The sequence below is a fragment of the Salvia hispanica genome, chromosome 3 (genome assembly GCF_029641045.1).
Source record: "Salvia hispanica isolate PSC_SH4W2 chromosome 3, Shi_PSC_v1, whole genome shotgun sequence".
In the NCBI taxonomy this organism is placed as follows: Eukaryota; Viridiplantae; Streptophyta; class Magnoliopsida; order Lamiales; family Lamiaceae; genus Salvia; species Salvia hispanica.
This window is the reverse complement of record NC_142694.1, coordinates 16,452,692-16,465,367: the sequence shown is the minus strand read 5'-3', so window position 1 is coordinate 16,465,367 and position 12,676 is coordinate 16,452,692. Positions and strand designations below refer to the sequence as shown.

General features: G+C 35.1%; 2 protein-coding genes and 1 pseudogene across 3 annotated transcripts; 1 reads left to right on the top strand and 2 right to left on the bottom strand.

The window, feature by feature from the left end:
- The first annotated feature begins 546 nt into the window (after positions 1 to 546).
- LOC125213931 (dirigent protein 4 pseudogene) lies at positions 547 to 1,178 on the top strand (annotated as a pseudogene).
- A 79-nt stretch (positions 1,179 to 1,257) lies between these two features.
- On the bottom strand, positions 1,258 to 3,764 carry LOC125213930 (uncharacterized). Its single transcript, XM_048114730.2, has 3 exons — positions 3,502 to 3,764; positions 3,047 to 3,127; positions 1,258 to 1,947 (listed from the first exon to the last, which is right to left on the bottom strand). Exons 1-3 carry the CDS (start codon positions 3,658 to 3,660, stop codon positions 1,546 to 1,548), a joined length of 642 nt encoding a protein of 213 aa, XP_047970687.1. The 5' UTR covers positions 3,661 to 3,764; the 3' UTR covers positions 1,258 to 1,545.
- Positions 3,765 to 4,853: 1,089 nt separating this feature from the next.
- On the bottom strand, positions 4,854 to 7,131 carry WRKY13 (WRKY DNA-binding protein 13). Of its 2 annotated transcripts, none has more exons than XM_048114728.2 (3): positions 6,724 to 7,131; positions 6,400 to 6,636; positions 4,854 to 5,460 (listed from the first exon to the last, which is right to left on the bottom strand). In XM_048114728.2, the coding sequence occupies exons 1-3, from the start codon at positions 6,993 to 6,995 to the stop codon at positions 5,289 to 5,291; spliced, it is 681 nt and encodes a 226-aa protein (XP_047970685.1). In that variant the 5' UTR covers positions 6,996 to 7,131; the 3' UTR covers positions 4,854 to 5,288. The 2 variants fall into 2 exon arrangements, with proteins under 2 accessions (XP_047970685.1, XP_047970686.1); XM_048114729.2 differs by having other exon boundaries at positions 6,400 to 6,624; positions 6,724 to 7,129.
- Between the last annotated feature and the right edge of the window lie 5,545 nt (positions 7,132 to 12,676).

Sequence of the window (12,676 nt, the reverse complement as noted above, 5' to 3'; positions counted from 1 at the left end):
TTTGTGATCGGCCCTCATCGGCTCTCCATTGCGAGAAAAAGGCCTATCAAAGGCTCCTCCCATATGGCCGTCGGAACGGCCTTGGCCGATCCCAATTGGCCGATGATCAGCCACCCATTGCAGGAATAGGGCCGATCATCCACTCTTACCTTTTTTTTTTATTAGTTGTAATTGCAGGGATAGGCCCGATCATCGACTCTTACCCTTTTTTTATTATTAGTTGTAATCATAGAGAAATTTTTGAGTTGTTAATCACTGTTTGGCACAAATCAAGGAAACAAGATCCAATTTCCCCTCTCAATTGTAATTGCACCAATACACACACATATCAATAAAACCAGATCCAATTCCCTCTCCCGACTGCAATTGCACTAATTAATCCACACACACATACATTAATTATATATTATAAAGTTGATAAACTAAAATTTACACTATTTAATGACTTGCAAAAACCGTCAACCTCAATCCCTCGTTTATTATAAATCACAAACCCCTCTCCACAAAAATTACCACACATAAAATTAAACTTTTTTCTTCAAAAAAATGGAGAGAGCAATTATTTTCACCTGCATTCTACTCCTCACCACATACACAACACCAGCGCAGTCAAAGTACTACGGCAAAAGCTCGACGTACAAACCAGCCAAGCTGAAAAAAACATGCCTCCATTTCTTCCTCCACGACGTCCTAAGTGGTGCCAAGCCCACAGCGGTCCGCATCGCAGGGCCGCGCGACCTGCTGGCGTTCGGGTCGGTCTATGCCATTGACGACGTGCTGACGGAGGGACCAGAAGCAACGTCCGAGGTCGTCGGGAATGCTCAGGGAATGTACATGTCGTCGAGCCAGGGAAAGAATCTGACGTTGGTGATGTGTGTAGATCTTGGATTCACAGCGGGGAAGTACAAGGGGAGCTCGTTGAGCGTGTTATCGAGGAATCCGGTGACGGAGAGCCGCCGTGAGCTTGCAGTGGTCGGAGGCCGGGGGCGGTTTAGAAGGGCTCAGGGGACTATTTTTGTGAAGACTCACACTGTGAATTATACTAATGGAGATGCTGTGCTTGAGTATAATGTGGAGGTAGTTCATCCTTGAGGGTTGGTTTTGAAGCAAATTGTAATGTAAAACTAATCCATATCAGATCAAGAACATCAATTCATTATTGATAGAGACTACTATAATATCAAATCCAAAACCAAAACTATGATTTGAGTTTCAACTTTCAACCCAGTACCAAAAATCAGTGACCAGAATAATCACTAAGACGAGAAAAACTAAATGAATATATCTATATAAAGGATATTTCGACACATTCGATGTTCCAAAAACATAAGAAACAGAGAAGGACAATACTAGACAAACATAAACACCAACAGAAACCATGTCTCCCTTCAAGCTATTCAACACCCCCCTTTTCACACTTCAATCGATTTCTTTTACTCCCCCTTCGCAATTTGCTTCTTTTAGTACCACCATCATCATCATAATTTCATCGCTTTCTCATCACCGGATGGGATTCTCCGACTCCAAAACATACATTGGACTACTTCAGTAAGGAGAGTCGTGACCTGGACTATCAGAATGCATATCCATTAAAGTGTCGTTGGAACTGAGAGGGTTGGCGTCTCTGTTTTGACTGTTGCTGTTCTCATTGCTCCTTGTGGCATTGTTCGAGGAGAAACCACCTTGTGATAAGTGATAGTGCTGGAGAGTGCGACGCACTGGACTAGAGAGAGCATTTGAAAACACATAATTCTTACTTTGATCTAAATTTCCTGCTCGAAGTCCTTGTCCAGTAGTTGCAGGACCAAACGCATTAGAAGATAGGGGAACTCCTGTTTGAGGTAACTGCATTAAATTATTAGGCTGTTGTTGAGGGTGAGGTTGCGGCTGCGCTTGCTGCTGCCTATGGGACAGGGGAGGTTCTTCTGTTCCATAATCAAGTTCGTTCTGCATATGTTGAAAAGAACAAAACAGTGTCACAACGTTAGTCCATCCAGCCCTCTAACTAAGCTTCCATATTAGAAATCGGGATAATACATAAAACACGGGCAATATGATAAGAAAGAATCCAAGTTCCTTGAGCTTCAATAGCAAACTCTGAGCCATCTACCAGCTATGAGATTTCATGGTAATAGCAGTGATGTCAGTACCTTCTTTCATGTCACAAGTTATATTTCCAAAGAAGGGGGTCTCATTTCAACCACAAATCTATGAAAGGAAATGATGGACCAGACAAGACAACTATGACAGAAATGTACAAGACTATATAGACTACCAGCTGAACAACAGCATCTGAATTTGTTTTGTGACCTTCACCATAAACATATATATTTACAAAGAAGTAAAGACGCGCATCAAGTTAGTACAGGTCTGTATCTCTCGAAGTCACTCTCTCTGCCAGATACCAAACTAGTAACAAGCTACAGCAATTGCAAAAATTGTTGTATTCAAAATACCAATAAAAGTTCATCAACATAGAAGAAAATGCTAACAGCACCAGCAGTCACAAATATCATGAGAAACTTTTAATAGTCCAGAGAAAACATCCATGGTTCTCAGACAGAACTCAAAACACCTGAAGTTCATAACTGTATTGATTCCTTCCAACATAAGAATTAGCAAAGTAAAAATACAATGTACTTCCATATGCACATGTTTTGAATTGAAGCTAACAAATCAGCAATCACATGGCTTCGAATTCAAAAGTACAAGCCACGAGAAAACCATCCAGGTTCAATGCTCAGTACTATAGAAGACTACTATCATGATCACATTCTTGGATCATTTATCCAGCTTTGTGCCAGAATTCAACACCACAGACACAATTACAGCTCATATAACAGATTACTGATATATAGATACACTACAAAATTCTAATTAAGAATAGAAACAGTGATAAAGCAACACACAGAATATATTGATAACAACCCCAATCCACATTGTGTGAAGAGTACAATTCAATAAGCACCAAGAGCTGATAAAGTACACTAGCTTAATTAACAAGTGGTGAACACATTAAAGCAATTTCCTGAGTCGAAGAATAAACCTGCAGATATGCGAGTATGTCGCCACCCATCACTCTAACTCCTTGCTCTTGCTGCCTTGAAATCCAATTGTAAAGCTTTTCCTACATTGGTAAAACAACAAGCAAACAATGAGCATAAACACAAAACCCATAATCAACAGTGCTCAGTTATGACTACATTATTCAATATAGTTTAAGCCAAAATACCAATTATAAACCCCAAAGACATACCCCCAAAAAAGTAAAACCAGAACCCATTGATCAAAATTCATACACATATGAGGAGTATCAGCCATACTAATTACTCAATTCACAGGGATTCATCAGCGAAAAACTGTGTAACTACTGCAAGAACATGAATACATTTAAATAGACGGATAAAGTAGCATCCAAACAAGAGAAACAATCAACAACAAACAAAAACAATTGATTATAAAATTAAAACCAAAAAAAGAGGGAGGGAAAGCGGCAGAGACCAGCGAGTGGCGTTCACCGGCTTGGAAGGAGAGGCGCTGCTGGTGCATCGCGTGGGTGTAGAGCTGGGAGAGGGAGTTGGCCGCGCTGCAGAAAGTGGTGTACATCCCTCGATCGACCTCGTCGAGGCGCGACGCTTCGGATTTCCTCTTCTTCGCCATTCGTAAGGGGGGAAATTGAAATTGAAATTGAAATTGAAATTGAAACCCTAGAAAGATATACACACAAAATTGATGTGCGTGTATCTATCTTTGTAGGTGGTGGAGAAAGAAACAATTTTTATACAGGGAAGATGGAGAGAGGCAGTGAAGGAGGTGGAACTTTTTCACGAGCCACGTGGATACCCAGGTGGCATTTTTATTCTTTTTATATTCTTTTTGCATAACTGAAATATTTCAAACAAAATACGAAAAAACTGAATAATAGGAGAAGCGGCTATAAAATAGGTAGTTGGCATTTTTAAAATCGAAAATTTTGAATAATTAATTTAAGTTTTTTTTTAGGATTATTTTATATATTTTGCTTTTTACTCAATTCAGTTAGTTTTTATGTTGAATTTTGAATACTTTAGATATGATTTCTTGGATACATCAATTTGTTTGGGATTTTTCGTTGAAAAACTACAAATTCGTTTTTTTCATATTCGCAAAAGCCATCAATGATGATACTCCGCAGAAACGGTTTTACAGAACCTTCGAGCCAAAGAAAATACACATTTCTTGATATGAATAAAATAGAAAAATAATAATCCAAACCCATTGGAAATACAAAAAATTGCAAGTATCTGATAATCCATAGTCAGAAAAGAGTATTGATCTCAACGCTTTAGATAAAATGATAAGTTCAAATAATGAATTCAAAAAATAATTATCGAATATTGGTATCTTACTTAATTTGTTCGTGACTCTCACATAGTCACATCTACTTTCTCATCATAATCATTCAACACTCACAATAGCATGTTTTAAAATTTCACTTCTCCTATTACTATTCACTTAATTTTTCATATAATTTATATATGTATCTTATTTAAATTGAGTTCAAATAGTCAATGTTTTAATTGAATATTCTAGCCCAACAAATAGTTAAAGAGAGTTAAATTGGATTGGATATGTAAACTGTCCCAGTTTTTTTCACTAGTATTTTTGCAATTCACCAATCCGGATTATAGGCCCATAATCAAAATTGGGCTTAAAATTGCATACAAGAAGTCTCAATCTCCATTCCTTGTCTATTTTGATATTTTTAAGTTTCTCAGCTTCTCCAATTGTATGACAAAACTCTCAGTTAAATAGATGTTCAATTAATGCTTAAGTTCATGAAAGTTTAGATTAAATCAGATATAAGTACAAGGTTGAGATCAAATAATACCAAGACTTGATGAAATACTAGTTGAAAACAAGGTTACAATGCAAGCCCACTCCACTAAACATGTTAGAAGAGTTCACATACATGATAGTAACTACAAAACAGTGGCAGCCCACTAAAATGAGGGCTGCATAAATGACGTACGATACCCTCTATCTCGTATTGTATTTCAATCTCGTACACGCCTAGGCATAACAAACGAGTTACACCTAGTAGCGGTTATTTGTGGAGCAAAATACGAGATTGAAATACAATACGAGAAGGAGGATCCGAATTGCATGGTGGTGGTGCGCATTGATACGATATCATAATGAAATTACAATGTTTCTATCCCTTTGGAGTGTCGTTATTTCGAGGTTTCTTAAGTATAAGGCGAGTAAAAACACAATTGATACAACCATGGAGATCTATTTCCATGGCATTACCAGAAGAAGTTGCCGAGTTGGGAGGCGCCTTGAGAGTCCTCCTCGTCGTGTGATGGAGAGTGGATGTGCCTTCCTTCGTACGATGTTATCACCATTCTAGGATCGTCTGCTAGTCTCTCTACGCGCTTCTTCACACGACAATTGTCTTGTGTGCATCTATAGTAGCTCCTACATACATAAAACATCTTCCATCAAAATAAATATTTGCTTCAAATGATGCATATATTGATAAGTACTATTAGTATAGAGAAAAAACTATGTATATATGTATATGTGTTGTGTACATTATTAGGTGCAACATTTTATTGGTGGACTAAGATTTACACCAATGGCCCAAGATATATCACTATGCACAAATGTGGTAGGGTGCCACAGTGGAAAATCATCATGGGTTTTTCTAGTACAAGAAAAAGAGAGAAAAAAAGGACAATGAGAAGAAAAATTGAGGTGGCAATGGGCATAGTAGTACTGCAATATCAAACTGGCAATGGCTGGATTCATGATCAAAACATTTTGCTTTAATAGACAGAGTGGGCTCTCTTGGATAGCATATAAAGTTTGCACACTTTGGTAATTGAGAGCAATGGCTCCTACAAATTTTAAGAGGGGAAAAAAAGAATATGTATACTGTAATCATTTGGTAATAAAAAGTTGGATTTACTTTTTAACCCTAAAGCTAGATCATGAAAAAGGTATCCTCATTTCAAAATATATGTAGCAAGGATGGAGATATGAGCATAATAATTGTAGTTATTATGACCATTATTATTAGGGTTTTCCCACTCATTCAAGATTTGAGTTTAAGATGAATTAACAACAACATTGTACTACAATAATGCATCAGTTATTAGTTACTACACACAGTCTGTGTTTTGCTGTAATAAATCAGCAATTATACTTCACTTTTTCTCTTTCTTGTTGAGCATCAACAAAAATTAATCAATTGGTAAATTGATTAATAATGAAAGAAACAATTATGCATACACTCGATTGCTCATGCATGAGATCTGACATTTCCCAACTCATTAACATTCTTTCACAAAAGTCATGCTCTCAGCAATCAATGAATTAAAACAATTTGAAGAAGAAAATCAATCAATTAATTACCTAGGATGTTGAGTGTTCTTGACAACCTTCTGCCCATATTTTCTCCATTTGTAGCCATCATCAAGAACATCCACATCACTCATGGTCTTGAAGCAAAACCTGGGCTCTCTAACCTTTCTCCTTGCCTTGATCTTCTTCATCTTCACCGCCGCCACGCCGAGGTGGTGGTGATCCTCCCCACCATTCCTCTTCATGCTCATGCAATCACTCAACCCACCCCATGCCCTAAAATCAAAACTTTCCATCAAAAAATGCCTAAAAATCAAATCTTTCCATAAAAAAAGTGCCTAAAAATCAAAACTTTGGCATGTGTGTGTGTTTTACCAGTGATTTGAAGCTGATCTTTGCAAAGAGAGAAGCTGGGGGAGTCCAGAGAAGTGAGGTGGGAAGTCTTCCTTCTGCTTAGTGAGTGTGGAGTGATCAGAAAGAGTTGTGAGAGGTGAAGGAGGAGAGAGGGTTTTGAGGGGCTGGTTGAACCCTAGTGGGAAATTAGATGATGACATGTTTGTGTGGAAAGGGAATATCCCAAGCTGTGATGACATTATCATTTCTTGCTCTTCAAACAAGCTCTGATTCAGAGATGCACCAGAAGCCATCTTCACCTCCTAGTGTGTGTTCAAGATCAATTCTTGCTGCTTTTGCTCAATACAAACAGCACACAGGAAAAGGGCTTGGAGCAAGGATTTAAGAAGAGATATATATGGGGAAAAAAGAGATTTTTTTTTCTGCTAAATGTGAACAATACCATATATATATATATATAGTTACATACCAATCACTCATGTCACATCCACCATCCGCCACTAGATCCTCTATTAAAATAGTTATCATTTTTGTATTTTTGTATTTCAATTCATATTATGACATTCGTGTATAAAATGATACCACTAAATAGAAAAGAAAATAAAATGGAATGTAGCAAGAATGGCCCTTTTCCTGTCCTTTCCACTACTCTTGGCAGCATTCAATCTGAGAATAGAGAAATATACATATCTGAATGTAAACAGTCTGAGCCCACACACTACAATGAGGAGGCCTATGAAAGCTGTCTGTGATGTTACTTTAAGGATAAAGTTAATCCCCGCATTTTGTTCAATTAATTTATTGATTCGGAATTAATTAAGGAATTTAATATTGACATCCTATTTTCAACCATAATATAAAAAAAGTGAGATACTATGATCATTGTATTGGGTGATAAACAGTGTCCCGTGGACTTTGCTGCACAGAGGACTTGAGTCACTCAACCTACATAATACAAATAATTAAAGAAGTTTGCACACCATGAGGTCTTTTAAGCTGAGCTATATGGATATTGTCGAGACAAGGGAGCGAAATGCAATCCCTCGTCTTACAGTGGCGGATCTAGCATAGAAAAAAATAACACAATATATCCACTTTTTAATAAATACGGTAAATTCTTTCAATTGTTGTCATTTCGTACTTGGTAAACCGTAAAATACAATAAGGTGATTTTCCACATTATCCACAATCATTTAGTAGTAGCAGTTTATTAAGTATTACTCTAATCATATATTATTTCCTATTCATCATTTTTTTAAAGTTTAACTTCTAATCAAATTATTCTGCAAATAAAAGAAAATTATTAATTTCATTAAAAAAAGTACACAATCAATTTCAATTGAAAGAAAAATGTACATATATATATATGAGAGTCCCAATTTGACTAAGAGCATGGCACAAACCGACACATTCCTTGTAGTTGGTTTTGGTAAGGGTGTTTGGACCCACAGTAGAATTTGGATAAAATTTGGAAAGAATATGATAAAGAGATGTGTAGAAAATTAGAGGTATATTTATATTAAAAAAAGGTATTAAAATTATAAAAGAAATACAAAATGGAAATTAATTTTTAAAAATAGCAGTTGGATTTATAAAAAATTAAATAAAAATATGATATAGAAAATAGAAAATTCGATGATGTGCCACGTGGCACACGATCATTGACCAACGATGATTGAGTGGCATATGTGTGTATGCACACGCGGGCGTTAAGGTCCCCTCCCCGAGCACCGAGTTGAGGTTTCCCTAATGTGATCACTTGCTTAAGCGTGTGAGTATTTGTTCATTTTGACTACTCGACTTATATGTGTAGAAATTTAATTGCTATGTATGAAAATTAAATAAGTTATGGTTTATAAATAATTGTTGAATGCAAGTTTATAAATATAAATTATTTATCCAAATAAAGATCCGTGCATATATAGGATAGATTCTTCAGTAAATCGCATAAAAATCCCCAATAATACTTTTCATATGTACATTTGATAGTATTTCTTTAATCAAAGTAGGATTTGTATAGTTGCAACTGCCATCATTAACCCAAAATTGTATAGCCTTTTTTTTGAAGAATCATTGATTCATAATATAGGCTTATAGTAGTATTTGTTAAGATGAATTAAAATTTTGGGATAATATATACATTTTGTGGATCATTATAGTAAACACCAAAAAGGTTGAAAAAACGCAGACAAAAACAATAGGAATGTTGTAGGATGTTTGAAGTTAGAGGCTGAGTTGTCTAACATTATTCTTTAACTTTGTTTGCTTCTGCAAATGGACTGTCAACTTTTTTGAGCACATGACTCACACCAAATATCTACTCATTTTGTGATCTTTTTGTGGATCCTATGGCAATAGTATCCCTGCTACAAAATAGCAAACAGTAATATACTTTAATTAATTCATCTCATTTAATTACACACTCCACCATCTTCAAATTAATTTACTAGTTATAAGGTTCCCAAAATCCCAGTTTACTTTTTCTGATATGCATGAAATCATCAAATCATTACATGGCACAAGTGTAAATTCTTTTTATTTCTCTTATCTATTGTTTTGGACTATGCCAATTAAAAGTGATTATATTATTTTCAGAAGGCCCAATAATTAAAATTCCGTTATTTCGCAAAACCTTACTAATTCATTTATTTTGTTAAAGAAACTAAACAAGAGAACACAAATATTCTCTAGATATTTACAAATCAGCCTTCCTTTTTTGAAAAAATGGGGGGTGTGAATAAATCTAGGGTTTCTTTTAGCTAGGGTTTTCTTTTTGCCTCCAAGAAAAACAAAAAATAATAGTAAATTAATAATTATTAATCAAAATAGGCAATGATGATGAATCTTGGTTGCAAATCTCTTCCATTCTGAATCATGAGCAGTAGAGATATGATTGTGATTATTGATGGTAGGAGGGGCCTATTTGACTTTTGGCAAGAAAAAAGCTTGTTACCTTTCCACTCTCCTTTATATCACTTTCCAACCCCACTTCTACCCACCATATTTCCCAAGTTCCAAACCACCCTATTATAATGTTATGATCTCTTCAATTGCAAACATTAATCTATTATTTGCTTTGTGCTCTAAATATTTGATGGTGGGCCTCAAGGGGCATTTGTGTGCCATCATTCCATCTGATTGCATGACACTAGCCATTGATGAAGCAATTTTCCATCTTTCTCATTCAACAAGTGTCACCACCGTCGAATCTTGAAGTTGATGGATTCTACTTCATCGACTAACTAATGTTAATCCACATTTACAGTATGTCTTTATTTAAGTATATATAAATTGTTAGGTTACGGAAAAGTAGTTATACAAAAACATTCTGGATGGTTTTCAGACTATTTTTATATGTTATACTATAGTATTTCAGTAAAATGTTGCCTTGTTTCATCGAAACAAGACAACAGTAAGCCCACCCTGCAGGGAAAGGAAATTAAGGTTGCCCGGCCGCTCACCACGAGCACGTGTGATACACGTAGCCTTCTTAGCCAATCATTTTGGCGCGCACATCCTACACGCTAGACGACATGCAATGGATTTTAATTTGACAAGTTTTTTGTTATATTTTTATAAGAAAAATGAACAGAAATTTAAAGACTTCATCACGCGTGCATGAAAAAAATCTAAGATTTGAAACTTGAAAGAATCCCATCACACACATATAAGAAAAAATGGAGCGGTTTAGGCAAGGCAGAATATGCAATTGCAAATTAAGAAAATTAAGAAAATAAATAAATAAATAAATAAGATATGAGATCCATGTGATACAAAACGAATCAAGAAAAATAGTACTATTTGAGGATGCATTTAATTGTGAGTCATGCATGTTAAGTCAGCTATGTAACAAAAAATATAGGAAATGCAAATTGTGTACATAAATTGAAAGATGATGAGATCATTCCATCCATATGCAAATAGGTGTCTCTTTTTTTCATTTCAATCCATATGTAAATAGGAGTACCAGTTCATTTTTATTACGTTCAACTAACTTATTTTACTCACATTTTATTTAAAATTAATATATACAAATGAGACTCTTACTTCACTAACTTTTTTCCATTAATTTTTCTTAACAATTTTTTAAAACCCGTGCTATTAAGAAATGAAACTTCTAATGGCGGCGGAGGGAGAACATTTAAAATAAGGACATTTAAAATAAGGATTTATAATTGCAAAGCTGACTAAAAATTCGTGTTATAGGTAGCTGTTCATCCTAAATTATTTCCAAATCAGAATATAGTGCTGTGTGCGTGTGTTGAGTGTGTGCATTCTCAAAGTGTTGGCATTTTCTAGTTTTTCTTAATATGTGATATCATGAGATAGAAAAAGATGGACCAATCAAAACTTCACGTGATTGAGTAACAAATAAAGGTTAATAGATGCATTGTATCTCCTTAATCCCATCAACATTTCAGTTGCTAAATGTAACTAGCAAGCATCAATTTGGATAATGCATAATTTAAGGTTTTAGACACTTCTCCAAATTCCTAAAATTACCTAGTTTGAATCATAGTAACTGAAAACACTATACACCTTTTATCTACTTTGAAATTTATCATAGAATTAACTACACAATAGTGAAAGTGAGTTTTTTTTTCTCAATAGACATATACTATATGTGAAGTGCAAATCTTTATGCACTTTTTGCAATATACTAATGAGCTAGCATTGAATCCTTTTACATATAAGCACTTATTGCATTCCTATGTCACACACACAAAACCACATTATATATTCATGAGTGATTTTATGTTTCATTGGTTAAACACCCAACATTAGGTTTATCCTATTATGACATCTTGAACAAAGTCCTCAATAATGTTTTCTTAACAAAATTGTTAATCATGAATTAACTTCAAATTTAAGTTAATGATGGGCAGGAAAAGAAAAAATAAACAGAAGCATAACATGTGACATGTCCCTACCTCTACTGAACTTCAAACTCCCACTATACAAATTATAAATGAACATGATATGTCAATTAAATAATAAAATAAAGTATCAAGATCAGTGTATTTTGTTTTCCCTTGAAGACATTAAATTAAACATATTATAGAAGGACAATGCCATAATTTTGGAAATATTATATATAGGAGTACTATAGTTGAAACATTTTAATGGAAAAATAGAAAGAGGGAGTGTTTGGTGGCGTTAGACATACGTATGCATGATGTAAGTGGGCGGTGCATAGGTTTTGGTGAGAGTGTAGAGTGTTGGCAAACAAGCATCATTTCTTTTTTTGTTTCTACTCTCCATAGGTGCCCAATATCAATCATGCCTCCAACAATTATAAACTTTAATACACAACACATATGTACTACCGTGGGGTGTTCAGTTGCCAAGATTAAATCTCATGATTAAATATGTATCATGTTTGGTTCATAAGATTGAGCCCTATAACTTAATCCTAGATGGATAATCTTATTATAATTGATTATAGCCTCTCCCCTCCAACTAAAATAATCTCACAACTTAATCCTAAATGGATAGTCTCACGATATTAGTCATAGCAACCGAACACCACCTATGTGTACATACAAGATCACAGCCACATTTTAACCTGAGGAGGGGTGAGTGTGTTATTTTGCTTCCTCAATTTTCGTATTGAAGGGGTCGTCGCCAGTACATTTTTTTTGATAAAATAAAGGCTCAAACCATATTTAGAATGAATAAACAAGTCAAAATAACAAACAAGTCTAAAATAAAAAATAAAAAAAGGCTATAGTAAGCCAAAACAACTAGACTAAAACGAATGGACAAAAGGATCCAATAAAAGCTCACACAGAAAAATAAATGGAGGAGTACAAAGAGAGATCACCTTAGTAACGGCCATTAAGTAGTGATGGTCCAACAATTTTTTGCCTAACCTTTTCCTGTCCATCGTCTAACTTTGGGTAGCTCCTCGCTCATTTGACTTGGTAAAATTGAAAATCCCAGACCTCTAGCTTTAGTCCATGATCCCAATCTC